At 48.3% G+C, this 14,314-nt stretch overlaps 1 protein-coding gene across 9 annotated transcripts in view; it reads left to right on the top strand.

The window, feature by feature from the left end:
- The window catches only part of IL15 (interleukin 15), a 1,104,687-nt gene that overhangs the window by 853,096 nt on the left and 237,277 nt on the right, over nt 1–14,314 (top strand). For all 9 annotated transcript variants that reach the window (XM_069631186.1, XM_069631185.1, XM_069631191.1 and 6 more), the window contains one exon: nt 2,153–2,287. In XM_069631186.1, coding sequence (XP_069487287.1) covers nt 2,153–2,287 — 135 coding nt within the window. The remainder of the gene's footprint in view (nt 1–2,152; nt 2,288–14,314) is intronic.

Genomic DNA, 14,314 nt, shown 5'->3' with positions numbered 1-14,314 from the left:
AGCCTTTTAGAGGCAATGACTGGAGATTCGACCACCAACCAGAATGATATTTGAATTAAACTTGACCAACATGTCACTGACTATTTCTCCTATTCCTTGCTTAAACTTGCCTAGCCTTGGTGGGTAGAAGACTCAGTCAAGATTGACATGAAACCGCCTTTGCCTGGAATGTTTCAGCATTCAGTAGGTTTGCACATACCATGTCTGACACTACCCCATGCCTCCATGCATGTTGGATAAAGAACTGTATGAGAAAACCTTTATGAGGAGTGTACCAGGTGCTTTGCGAGTCTGGGATCTGCAACCAAGTTGTGCCAATTACTGTATGAGAGAATCCCAAGGAAGACACCATGCCCTTAGGATCTGAACGGTATTGAGTGTGATAAAAAGCCCAGGGAACGGAGTCATTTCCCCTGGATTGGATTGCAAGGTGAAGAGGAGGGAGTCATTCTCTTGGCCCATAAAGAACTTGGTTATTCTTTTGAACTTTTGTTTTGCTGGAGAGAAACCTGGGGAAGGGAGTCAATCCCCAGAGCTGTGAACACTATCCATTTGGAAACCCTTGTGTTGGCGTTATGCCTTTTGTTGAACTTGAACATTTGTTCACTTTTGGCATCAAAGACAATACCCTTAGTACCTTAGAGTTAGTTGTTAGAATGAGAGGGCTAGGATAGGATTTCGGACAAAGGACATTTTTGCTTTGGACATCGTGACACCCGACAGACCCTTAGTTTTTGGTTGAGTTGGGGAAATACCTCTTAGATCAGGGATAGTGAGGCGTTTTCCAACCCCTTTATTATTTAAGGAAAGTGTATACCAACCATCATGAGTCCTCTGTGTCCGAGTCTCGTTCCTGGTTCCTCGTACCCGCCAGTCAGGTAAGAAAAGCTGAATCCCAGCCTCAGAGATTTCTTCAGTAATGTGCACTTTTTCAAAATTCTGAAGGACAGCGTGAAAGTGCCAATGGCGATTTCTCCCCATGTACCTTTGTGACGCGGGACATCTATGCCTGCACAGCATGAGTGTAGAGAGGGTGGGAACATGGCCAAAGCACTGGCATATATGTATCTTTCCACTAATCCAGCCCTCCCCATTCTACTTCTAGTATCAGATTGTGCTTATGCTAGCTGTAACTGGAGCACACTTTGTAAGCCAAAACCTAAAACGTTAAATAAAAGTGGCACTTCTGTGATATTTATTTATTTATTATTCACTTGTTAGGTGCTTATACAGGAAGCAAATACTGTTTCAAAGCGCCCACAGGGCAACAGGGAGGGGACAGAGCATGATAGTAATGAAATTACAACAATGTTAAATAATAAATACAACAATAGACAATCGGGCGGGGAAGATATACCTACTATGCCTTGTGAGTGTTCAGAAAGTGCAAGTGCAGAGGGGAGAGGGGTATGGGATAGGTGCTGTGGCGCTCATGGAGAGCAGAAGGTGAAGTGGTATGAAGAAAGAAAGTTAAGTGCAACCTCCAGTGGTAGAGGGTGAGTCGAGGCAAGTGCAGATGATGGACAGCAGCAGGGAAGATAAGATGTTGGAGTTCAGGTCCCCGAGGATGCATAAGGGCCCTGCACACCAATCAAGCTACTGTGTGATTAGCAGGGGAGAGAGGAAGGGATGAAAGAGGTAAAGAGGAAGGTCTTGAGGCTTTTCTGGAACTTAAGGAGGTCCTGCTCAAGACGAAGAGGGGGGGGCTCTTCCAAAGAAGGGAGCCCGTTGAGGAAAGTGATCGACCACCTGCTCTCTGTTTAGAAAACTGCTTTACACACAAGGAGTTGGTGCCAGAGGAACGTTTGTGTCTAGAGTGGGAAGATTTAGTGAGAAAGATTTGCAGATAGTGATCCCTGACCGTGAGCCAGCGAAGACTTTGTAGGGCAAGAGAGATGTGGTCCCTGGGCTTGAGGCCAAGGATAAGTCTTGCTACCCTATTCTGGATTAGCTGGAGGGGGTCTCAAATTGCTATTTCTAGTTTAGGAGACCAAGATCTCTCCAAGAACATTTCTATATTACACTCAATGGCCAAGGTGCCCCACACCCTCCACACCAATAAGTTAGCTATTTTTCATGAATTATCAGTGTATTATATTGCTTTTACTGCGGTTTGTTCTTGGCATGTCATTGCATCCTATTTGTTTTGCAGGATCATTGCAGAAAAGTAGTACTGTGGTGCTACCTGAAGGAAATGGAAGTTATTGTTAAGGAATCTTTTATTCTTGGGAAAGAGATCGAAACCCACCACATGGACTTTTTATGGAGCAATTCCCTTTTAAATAAGGTAAATATGTTTTCTGTAAGGCAACTCCTTTACACAAACTGCTAGAAAGTATCCCATGAAGGGCACTAAAATAAATGTGCACTTCAAAAGCCTGCCAAGGCTTTACTTTGGCACTTCTTTAACAATCCTGCCACACACATTTAGTAACATTTACAGGGTTTGTAGATGCCAGGAGCAGCAGAGCACTTGCATAGACGAGCTACCACAGCATAGTTCCTCCATTTTCCAGTGTGTCAGAGAGCACCATTGTGTGGCTGACAGTGAAATTGTGGCCAAGCTACATTATATGTAGCTAAGTGGCATGACAAGTGTTCTGGAGTGTCTTGTGCTGTTCATTGTGATTTCTTATTGTGTTATCTATGGAGCTACCGATGTGCACCACACCTATTATGATGCTTCAGAAATTAACACTACTGAGATGGAGAAAAGGGGGCGTGACATAAGAGTAAGAAAGTTAGTGACTTCTGTATTCTTAGTCCATGGTCCTTTTTTCCTCCATACGCTCCTCTCTCCATCCCTCTTGAAAAGGTTACTGTACATAACCCAACAGGTGGCTGCAAGGACTGACTGGTGTTCCTGGTGGGCGTGGTCAACAGAACTAGTCACGCCCGTGCTGCCATACCCTATCAAGGGAAAAACATTAAAGGGGCAGTTGAGGGGGGGCGTGGCTTGGAGCCGACTCGATGAGGTCGCTCCTTTGAAGCCGCCCGTGGATCGCCCGCTGCCGTGCCTGAATTCATGCGGTTCCTGGGCCCTAATCGATTCAACGACCTCGGCCGCAGGCGTGGGAGCCGCTGGAGAAGAAGCTGTCCTGAGATGAGGGGCTGATATCGGAGCTTTGCGCGCCAAATCACCGTTCAGAGCCCGGCTCCCTCCCCCGCCCGAGAAAACCAAGATGGCGGACGCACGGCAGTGCGCATACGCCGCAGGGACATGGAGGCAAACCCTGTCGCAGCACACAGGCTGGGGGAGTCGAGCGCCCGGGCATGGCGAGCGGACTGGCTCCATCTGCCTGCAGGGAGTGGCCCGTCCCTGCCCCCCTGAAGCGCCGGAGCAAAGGATGTGTTGGCGTGGCTCCGGATGGAGGAGCCGGTTCGGAGCCCTGGATGCAACGTTGTGATCTTCCTTGCGGACCTTCCACGAGCACCGACTGATGCTGGCCCCGCGGTTTAGGGATCCATGCCGACGCTCAGAGCCCAGCTGATGGCACGGACACCCGTGCCTGAATCTGAGTGGGGGGCTGCGACTGAGGCGGTCAGCGTGCAGAGAGGTTCCTCCGCCAACATCGGGAGGATCCTGCACCAGAGCTACGCCTGGTGGCTCCTCTGCGGCCAGAGAGAGGTGGGGGCCATAACTCCCGGTAAGAAGTCCAGGGAGATGCCAAAGGGTTTTCGCGGCAGCTGGCTGTGGGAGCCGTTTTTGGGGACCCCTGGTGGATTCCTCATCATGCCTTGCAGCCTCTGTAAGTGAGCAGTTCGGCACCCGCTTAGACACTGCGCCCTCCCAAGGGACCCTGGACCCGCGCTGGTGGTAGGCTTGGCCCGCGTGCAAGTCCCTTGACTCTTCTTCTCCCCCTCCAGCCTTCTGAACACTTCCTGGGGCACCCCGGCCCACTGCCTTGTTCCCTGCGGACAAGGCTATAATCTGCACGAGTGAAGTGACACACCTTAGCTTCTTGCAAGGCTCGAGGAGTGCCATGCGCCCCCCGCGGCGACGCACCCTCATGGCTGCGGAGCTCTTGGCAGCCATTAACTCGCTGCCGACAAGCAACACAATGACTAAACTACAGAAATCCACCAAGTCCTCGGACATAGCAGCTATGTTGATGTCATCTGAAAAAACAAAGAAACGGGACTTCTGCCCCTCTGCCTCGCGGGTATCTCTGGATAACAAGGGACCACTGGCGACCAGAGAAGATATCCGGGAATTTATGCTGACATCAAAGCAGAATTCCGGACCTTTATGACAGAACTTTCTACCAAGCTTGAGAGTACAGACAAAAGGGTCTCGGAGGCGGAACAGAGATTGGGGGAGGTTGAGGATTGCTCACGGGATCATACCTCCGCCTTAGCCGAGGTCCAGCATTCAATTAGACTCCTGCAGGACAAATGTGACAATCTGAAATACAAACAGGAGGACCTGGAAGATAGGGCCCGGCGCAACAACCTCTGGATCCGAGGGGTTCCTGCCTCGATCCCTGACAAAGGGTTGGCGGAATACATGGGCCTCTTCTTTCAAACCCTCCTCCCTGACCTTGATGACTCGCAGCTGCTCCTAGACCGCACCCACAGGCTGAACACTCGTCGTGGAGTGGAATCGGATGGCCCACCTGACGTTATCACCAGGGTGCACTTTTTCACCACGAAGGAAGCCATCTCGGCGATCAGCCGTTCCAAGGATGACATCACATTCCAGGGGGCCTCTCTCCAGATCTTTCAAGATCTATCCCCTCTCACGCTCCAGAGGAGGCGAGCCCTCCGCCCGTTAACTACCTTTCTTCAAGCCCAAAAAGTCTGCTACAGATGGCTTCATCCCACTGCCTTGCAATTCTCATACAAAGGCTCTTTAAGGAGAATTAGCCACTTGGAAGATGCTAAAAACATCTTGAACCCGGACGCTTCCAGCCCTTCACCTCCTCCGCCCATAGAGGCGACGGCCGGCTCAGACCCTGTGGCGGCTCCTGATCCCACACAAAATTCCTGGTCGAAGGTTCCGAGATTCCGGAAGAGGAAATAGCCTAGCGGGGTCCTTCGATGAGGTCGCTGGCTCTTACACTCCTGGTTCGCCGGCCCTGCACTCTGGAGCAGAGCAGCACCCACAGGAACACAGATGTGCGCCATTCCTAACGCAGCGGGCACCATTCCACGGCTCATGCCCAGCTCCAAGGTACTTTCCACCAATGAGTCCTTGGAACGATACACCAAGACTATTGATGATCTTGGCCATGTTGGCCTTTCATTATTCGTTGGCCCTGTTGGCCAGGGGGGGCTTTCGACCCACAAACAGTCTGCCTCCCCTAGTTAAATCTCGGTCCTCCCGTTGGCGGTCCGAGCAAAAACCCTGAAGGCAGGGAAACCTATGGCTGCACACTCCGCGACATGATGGCTAATCCCTCTATATCTCCCCCCCCCCTCTCCCCCCCAGAACTTATCGGAGCCTCCGGAGCTGGTCCCGGAACACCAGACTCTGCAATTTGTCTCCCTGAACGTTAGGGGACTGAACTCACCTCCAAAACGCAAGTCCATTCTGCAGTAACTCCAGAATGACAACGCGGCAGTGGCTATGCTACAGGAGACTCACCTACTCAGGCCAGGCGCTTTTCTATGAGTCGCTAAGTACAGCTCTCTCTCCCTTCCTGGAAGGCCAGATTGTGATTTGGGATGACTTCAATGGGGTCCCGGACCCCATCAAAGATAAGTCGCACCCGCCCTCTACCGGGGACTTCGCTACAGCTTTGGCTCTCCTGCAATTGTTCAGAACTTTAGGGGTGGTGGACTCGTGGAGGGTACTCCATCCGTCTGAAACAGACTTCTCTTTCTACTCGTATGTTCACAGAACATTCTCCAGGATAGACCTTCTCTTGGTATCCCCGCAAATTTTTACATTCACCGACGATGTGACAATTGGCTCCAGAATCCTGTCTGATCACGCCCCGGTGGCCCTGGAGATCCGAGTGCAGGAACCACTCAATCCCCAACAGCGTAGATGGACGTTATATGACCCGATTCTGAACGAAATGCCACTCAGAGATACAATTGCAACCATGATCACCAATTTCTTCAAAGAGAACCCCAGCGAAGACACCTCCCCCGCCAACAACTGGGATGCAATGAAGGCAGTGGTGAGGGGGGAATTGATTGCGCAAGGAGTGGCCTACCACAGGCATCGACGACAAACTCGTCAGAGCCTCGAAGAAGAACTTGAAAAAGCCATAAGGAGAAGGGCTGGACCCCTAAAAATCAGCGGGCTATCCGGATAGCGCAGAAGATGATTGAGGCCCACTATGCTGAACATACTGCCCACCAAATAGCGAAGGCTAAGCAGTTTTACTATGCTAAGAACAACAAGGCAAATAGATTACTGGTGGCCAAACTGGCCAAGACAAGGAGGAACAACACGATTGTGGGTCTACGGGATCAACATGGCAAAATTCAATACGCCACCCAGGACAAACTTCGGCTTGCAACAGCCCACCTGACCCAGGTGATGACCGCTCCAGTGCAAGACGTGGGAGAACAAAAGGAATATCTACGGGAAGTAGCGCTGCCCCGACTAAAGAAGGCAGCCTATGACTCTTTGGAGGCGCCGATCACCGACGAGGAAGTGGACGTGGCGATAAAAGCCCTTAAATCCCGGGCCCCTGGCCCGGATGGATTTACGACCAGGTTCTACAAGATTTTCAAACCTCAATTGTTAGCGCCTTTGGTGCAGCTGTTTAATTCATTCAGAACCACAGGCACGATAACCCCGTCCATGCAAGAGTCAATCACTGTCTTACTGCAAAAACATGGAGGCGATCCAAGGAATCCTGCGTCATATAGACCTATCGCTCTATCGATGCTAATATATACTCCAAAATTCTAGCAACACGCCTCTCCCAGGTTTTGCCAGAGATAATCAGCGCCGACCAAACTGGCTTCCTCAAACATCGTTCCACCGCTGACAATATCCGGAGGACCTTGGATCTGGTGGAGCTTGCCTCCCGAGACTCCCGGGAGTTGGTGCTTCTGGCCCTGGACGCAATTAAGGCATTTGCTAAAGTAGACTGGGCCTTCATGAGGCTCACCCTCGAAGCTTTTGGATTCAGCCCAGAATTCTGCACTATGACGCTGGCTAACTATAAAGCGCCCAAAACCCTTCTGAGAGTCAATGGCACCCTTTCCTCCCCTATCGGCTTAACCTGTGGAACCAGACAGGGATGTCCACTGTCGCCGCTCCTTTTCGCACTAATTATGGAGCCGTTCGCCCAGCGGATCAGGCTGAACCCTGCAATCAAAGGCTTCCAATCGGGCTCAACGCATCATAAACTGGCCCTCTACGCGGATGATGTCCTTATGACCATTACGGAGCCCCGCTCCTCCCTCCCTCAGGCCCTGGCAGAGATAGCAAGCTATGGAAGGGTCACAGGCTTTGTCATCAATTTTCGGAAGTCAGTCGCCCTGGCGGTGGGCCTATCCTCGAAGGACCGAGAAGCCCTAATCTCGCTCTGCCCAGTACAATGGACGACCAGCGAAATCAGTTACCTGGGGGTCCAGATCCCAGATAACCCAAGCGAGGTTTATCAGGCTAATTTCCCTCCACTATTTACGGCCTTGGAGGCGGACCTCAAGCGGTGGGCTGCACAGTAGATCTAGCTGATGGGCCGTATCACGGCGTGTAAAATTAACGTGCTACCAAGGTTCCTTTATGCTTGCTCCTCTCTCCCAGTCCCGATTCCGGCCCCAGCCCTCCAAAACCTACAGAAGAAAATGTTGCAGTTTATTTGGAGGGGGAAAAAATTCAGGATCCCTAAATCCACGATGCTGGACAACGCAAGGCTCGGCGGTCTCAGGGTTCCAGATCTACAAAAGTACCAGATGGCGGCCCAGCTGGCCTGTATTCAATCATGGCAAATACTTACTAACCACCCCATATGGGTGGACCTCGAACAGGCGCAACTACCCCTGCCTCTACGCTTTCTCCCACATGTCCCTCCTCCGAAACGGCGGCGATGGCGGGAACTCCTGGCGACCACTAAACATACCATTTCGGTCTGGGACAAAGCACTGAAACTAAAGAAGATTCCAGTGGGACTCAGCCCCCTCGCCCCAGTGTTCATGAACCCGACTTTCTTACCTGGCCTGTCAATTCGAAACTTTGGGCCCTGGATCGCAGGAGGCCTGGAGACCCTGGGACAACTCTTCGAGGGGGGTCAACCCTGCACCTTCGAGCGATGTAAAGAACTCTTCAAGATTCAGGAATAGGATAGGTTCACGTACATCCAGCTGTGCCACTGGTGCACTCATCCACAGACTCGCCAGGCAGCCACCCGCCCCCCAACGGCCATTGAACTGACCCTTACCGAGCTGCCACCCCGAGGGAGAATCTCTACTCTGTACAAACGCCTCCAACCGGACTTCCTAATTTCCAAGCCCTGATACATGGCCCAATGGGAAGCGGACCTGGGCCATCCTATTGAGGACCAACGCTGGGTTGATATCTGGTCCCGGGCCCACTCCTCTTCATCCTGCATCACAAATAGGGAATGCGCCTATAAGATCCTCCTTCAGTGGTATTTCCCGCCCTTAAGACTCCATCACATGCATCCCACTCTCGACCCACACTGCTGGAGACAATGTGGCCAAGTAGGCTCCTTCTTCCATATGTGGTGGTCTTGCCCCAAGGCCCAAGCCTTCTGGAAACAATGCCTGGCGACGATTGCGGACATTACTCAGGTACAACTGCCCCTAGATCCCGAACCTATTCTCCTTGGAGCTCCAATTCCTGGAATCTACCCAAGGTCAGGACCTAAGGCCAAACTATTATCCCAATGCTTACTGGCGGGCAGGAACGTGATAGCCCGTACCTGGAAGACGGCACAAGGTCCCCTCATGCCGTTCTGGTGGGTGAAGGCCTGGGATATCTTGATAGCTGAGAGGGTGACGGCCGCCGGAACAGGCCTTCTACATCGCTTTCATAACATCTGGGGTCCGGTCCTTGACTATGACCAAAATTTCACGGCTTTGACATTTAAGCCCCAATTGGCCAGGAGAACAGTACAAGCTGGGGATCCCCTGCAGGAGCGGGGGGAAGGAACTAGAGACTGGGGGAGGGAATTGGAAAGGAATCGTATTGTACTGTACTATGCATCATGTCGCGAATGTTTAAGTTATGTATTGTGATAACCTGCCTTCTTAAAATAAACAGGTTTAAAAAAAAAAAAAAAGGGGGCAGTTGAGAGGGTCCTGTCCTAATGGAAGACCTCCCATAATTATGGAGAAAAGAGGGCTATGGGCTAGGCGTGCAGAAGCCACTATGGTGAGACCGTTTTTCTATTTGATAGGTGAAGCAGCGAATGTAAAGTTGCATCCCTATAGCCATGTTGCTGCCATCCAATGCAAGGTGACACTTTATAGGCTTGACAGAGCCGCATATCCATTTACAGCCATCCTTCGCCCAGCTGCAGACATAATACATAAGACATTCACTTTGATTCCTCCCTCTCCTTTTCCCACCATATTTCTCTTACCTCTCGCTACCATCTTTTCAACATTCGCAAAGTCGGCTCTTCTCACCTTCCATGCCACTAAACTTTTAATCTCCGCCCTTATCTTCTCTCGCCTCTTCTACTGCTCCTCTATACTCTTTGGACTACCTGCAGTTCATCTCGCCCCCCTCAAATCCCTCTACTACTCAGCTGTCCGTACCCTCTGCCTCCTTGCCCCTCATGACTCCATTTCCTCCTTGCTTTCTTACCTTGGTTGGCTTCCCTTCCACTCCCAACTTAAATTTCATTTTCTCTGCCTTGTCTTTAAATCTCTCCATGATCTTGCTCCCCTGACCTCTCCTCTCTCCTCTCTTTCTACACCCCGTCCTGTTCCCTTCGTTCTGCTGATCTATTCCTTCTCACCGTTCCCCCTTCCCCATTTGCCTCCTCCCGTTTCAGCACCTTTCAGCTCCTATCTTCCCTGCACTGGAACGCCCTACCTCTCTCTAGCCGCTCCATACCTACCTTTTCCTCCTGCACTTTCCTGAAATCTCTCCTTCTCCATCCCCCACCCTGATACCTTCTCTCATTACTATCTCCTTTCCCTAGCCCTCATGGAGCTTTATTTACTGTCTCGTACTATTAAAACCGCCTCAATCCGTTTTTCAAGCATGCTTTTTTTTTCATGTTACTGTGTCTGCATCATGTTTGCATATGGTATTTGTTTTTGTTAGTTTATTGTATTTTTAAGGACATTAGTGTTGCAGTTATATCATTTGACTTTTCATCACTTTAATTTCTTCTACATTTCTGATTTCTATAATATCGCTTAAAAAAGGGCAGCATCTTCTCAGTAGTGTACCATCAAGTATTTTGCTGCTGCTTCTTAGACAACAGGACCCGCAGGCAAGGGAAGCAATCACAGTGGCAATATTTGGAGCAGTAAGCTCTGCCTACATATGAATATGCAAATTTCAACATCTGGGTGGCACAAAATAGTATAACTGTAGATGAGCAAAGGGCAACTTTTCGAGGAACTCGTTTAAAAGCATACTTGTAGTTTTCGTGCTTTATTGGCACTTCATAAAGTTCTTGTTTCACATTTCCATTATTGTGTGTCTGTGGCAGTAGGCCTAGCAGATTGTCAAAATAGTATGGTACTAGGACTGACCAATCACAACTGATTTCAGTTCTGCAGGCCAATAAGGATTGTGTCTTTCAGTCCCTTTGCATAACACAAATCTTACATCAGTTAATCATTTTGTGATATGATCAATGCAGCCGTCACTTGCAGTAAACAGTCCAGTTTAAGTTTTCATTCATCAAGCCTTAAATCACACCTTTTCAGCATAGTCGTCCTTCGGCAGCAAGTGCCTGGTTGGGCTTCACCATGAACATACATTGAAGTGGTGGCGATCTTTCGACTGTGCAGTCCGTTCAGTTCCCGGTCTGCTGTTACAAGCTTTGCATCAGAAACATTTAAACCATAATAATATGTTATACAATACGAAGCTCTCTCGGTCTACATCAACCAGGGCCCTGACTGCTTGCGTCAGGAAGCCTTCCTGAAACACTCCGATTGGCATCCAGAAAGTCATAGCAACACATCATGTGACTGAACATTTTCTTTAAAAGTCCCTCTTTATGGCCACATCCTTAATCCTCTGAGGATCCTAAACGCTATCTGAGGGCCTTGCCACAAAAAGGAAACTCCCAGGGCTCATGACCCTGCTTTCTGCAGGGGAGGTATGGAAGCAATATTGGCTCTCCAAAGATAATGTGACACACTGCCTCCATTTTCACTGAGTCGCCTGTGTGCATCCATCCTTGGCATCTACTGCTAAGGGCCAAAAGCATCAAAGGATATCTCCATGTTTGGGCCTTCTGCATCCAGCCTGGGCTCCTGCATCGAAGGGCCAAAGGCAGCAAAGTATGACTCCATGTGTGCCCCAGTAGGGCTGGAAAGGGCCTAGGGACAAAACCACTACTCAAGACAGGACTTTGCCAAGCTTGCTCTTCACCCGACTCCTGCTACCACCCATAATACTGCTTCACCCTAGGGGCTCTCCATTCACAGTGGAGCTGTTATTACCTCAATGAAATAAGGGGCATCCCTGTTTCGAGCCTGTTAACTGTCTTTTGAACCCCGATTGTCCCGTTTTAGACCAACTCAGAACTTTTACGTGCTCCTTCACAGCCTGTCTTTTTTTTCTGGTTTGAAAAACCTTTACAAAAATATTATTTTTACAGCATTACATAATTCATCATATAACTATTATTTCACATCGTCACATGGTAAATAATATCAAAGGGCTCCTGGTTGAAGCAACCCTATTCTGCCCAGGAAGGCTAAAGTTACTAGAACAAAAGTGAATGGGTTGGAAAACAATCTTACTATGTATCCTCCTGCCTTCTATTTTCATTCCCAAAACAGCAAAGTGTATGGAATCACACTCAGAGAATTTCAAAGACGTTTATATTTGAAAAGATTTTTGAATTTCTATTTTTACGTAATGAACATCGCATCAAAGACAAAACACATAAGCAAACACAATTTGCAGGGTCAGAGCAAAACAGAAACCTGTATTCACAGGGTAATATAGTTAGACAAACATTAATGCAATTACTACTGTCGCTACTGCAAGTATACGACAGGCGTCAAACACAAAGTAAACAAATAAACTAAAACAAATCAATCGTACAACTTTCTAGCAAACACAAACAATTGACATTGATAGTGTTTGTGTGTTTGGTACAAAAGCGTCTACACCAGGTGTTTCAGCCCTATAACGGGGCAAGGTGAGCCATTTCTTCCTAGGGCCTTCATCAGGACGAAGGGAAAACTGTGTGGTCAGGATGTTCAGGGAAAGCTATGGGGACAGACGTCTCACCACAGGTGAAGATGGCGTCGATAACCTATTAATGGTGGTTGTGCGTCCCAGAGTCAGCGCTCTATGGCATCTACCTCTTCACATATAGTACCAGTTCAGAGGGGGGATTTCTCATACACGCAACTGCTTGGCCTCGGAAACAAAACCATCTAATGGAGTCCCGGGCGCGGATTCTGTGTCCGTGCTCCACAGTGGGGAGCAATGGGCAGCCGGCTGGTGCGCGTTCAAGGTTTACACACTATAGCCGACGGGAGAGCTCTGAGATGTGCTCTCTGCAGTGTCTGTACGGGTCTCCAGAGTACGGGCTATAACGCGTAAACCTTGATCGCACACCAGCCGGCTGCCCATTGCTCCCCACTGTGTAGCACGGACACAGAATCCGCGCCCGGGACTCCATTAGATGGTTTTGTTTCCGAGGCCAAGCAGTTGCGTGTGTGAGAAATCCCCCCTCTGAACTGGTACTATATGTGAAGAGGTAGATGACATAGCGCGCTGACTCTGGGATGCACACCCACCATTAATAGGTTATCAACGCCATCTTCACCTGTGGTGAGACGTCTGTCCCCATAGCTTTCCCTGAACATCCTGACCACACAGTTTTCCCTTCGTCCTGTTGAAGGCCCTAGGAAGAAATGGCTCACCTTGCCCCGTTATAGGGCTGAAACACCTGGTGTAGATGCTTTTGTACCAAAAACACAAACACTATCAATGTCAATGGTTTGTGTTTTCTAGAAAGTTGTACGATTGATTTGTTTTAGTTTATTTGTTCACTTTGTGTTTGACGCCTGTCGTATACTTGCAGTAGCGACAGTAGTAATTGCATTAATGTTTGTCTAAATATATTACCCTGTGAATACAGGTTTCTGTTTTGCTCTGACCATGCAAATTGTGTTTGCTTATGTGTTTTGTCTTTGATGCGATGTTCATTACGTAAAAATAGAAATTCAAAAATCTTTTCAAATATAAAACTCTTTGAAATTCTCTGAGTGTGATTCCATGCACTTTGCTGTTTTGGGAATGAAAATAGAAGGGAGGAGGATACATAGTAAGATTGTTTTCCAACCCATTCACTTTTGTTTTAGTAACATCGTCACATGGAGCATCATAAAAAAATATTTACAGTTAAAACTATACACATTTAGTCTAAGAGAGCAGGTATTTATCCTGAAAATGAATTTCGTCAAAAAGTTTTGATCAGGCAGCCTTCAGGTAAATATTACTTTATATAGAATTTCTACCTATGTTCTCAACAGAGCTTGTATTTTTCCAACTCCTCTTCAATTACCCTCACGAAACTTACAAGTGCAAATATCAAGGGAGTGTACGTTCCCACCATCATCCTGATCCATAACAATTCAAGTGCTTCAGCAAAATCAATATTTACAACTTTCATCAAATAATTTGTTCTAGCACCGATGAAATGGCTGCATTGAAGTACCAGATGTTTGAGTGTCTCTTTCAATACCACACACCCAGGAAATCGGCATGAACAGTCCCGTTTGTGAAAAGATGGATTGTCCCAATACTTAGTACGTTCCCTGGTGTGGTATTGATTGAATCTGAAACGCATGTATGATATACGTGCAAAGTTGCAGGGGAACATTGCTATGTATGTACCCCGCAAGTCCCGCTTTTGTGTGAACATTGCATACTCTGTATATGTTGAATAACACTTCATAGCATCCAATTTGCGACTCCAATCGAGTTCAAATAATTTTTTCTTCACATACACTTGTCTTTGACATAGATCATCGGTAGTCATTTGAATTTTGGCCAAAACATTCTTTTTTGAAATTGTGTAATAGAACATTTAGTATCCGCATTTATAATTACATGGAAATCTTGATAGAGAGAATTTCTAGGTGGATCGAGCATCTTTGCATAATTAGTTGGTTCACGCCCTTCTTTTCTGCATGAAAGTGAGATTAACCTAAATTCATGTCTAATTAT

The sequence above is a fragment of the Ambystoma mexicanum genome, chromosome 6q (genome assembly GCF_040938575.1).
Source record: "Ambystoma mexicanum isolate Mex_15411 chromosome 6q, UKY_AmexF1_1, whole genome shotgun sequence".
NCBI classification, from domain to species: domain Eukaryota; kingdom Metazoa; phylum Chordata; class Amphibia; order Caudata; family Ambystomatidae; genus Ambystoma; species Ambystoma mexicanum.
Note: the sequence above shows the minus strand (reverse complement) of the source record. Positions and strands in the feature narration are given on the sequence as shown.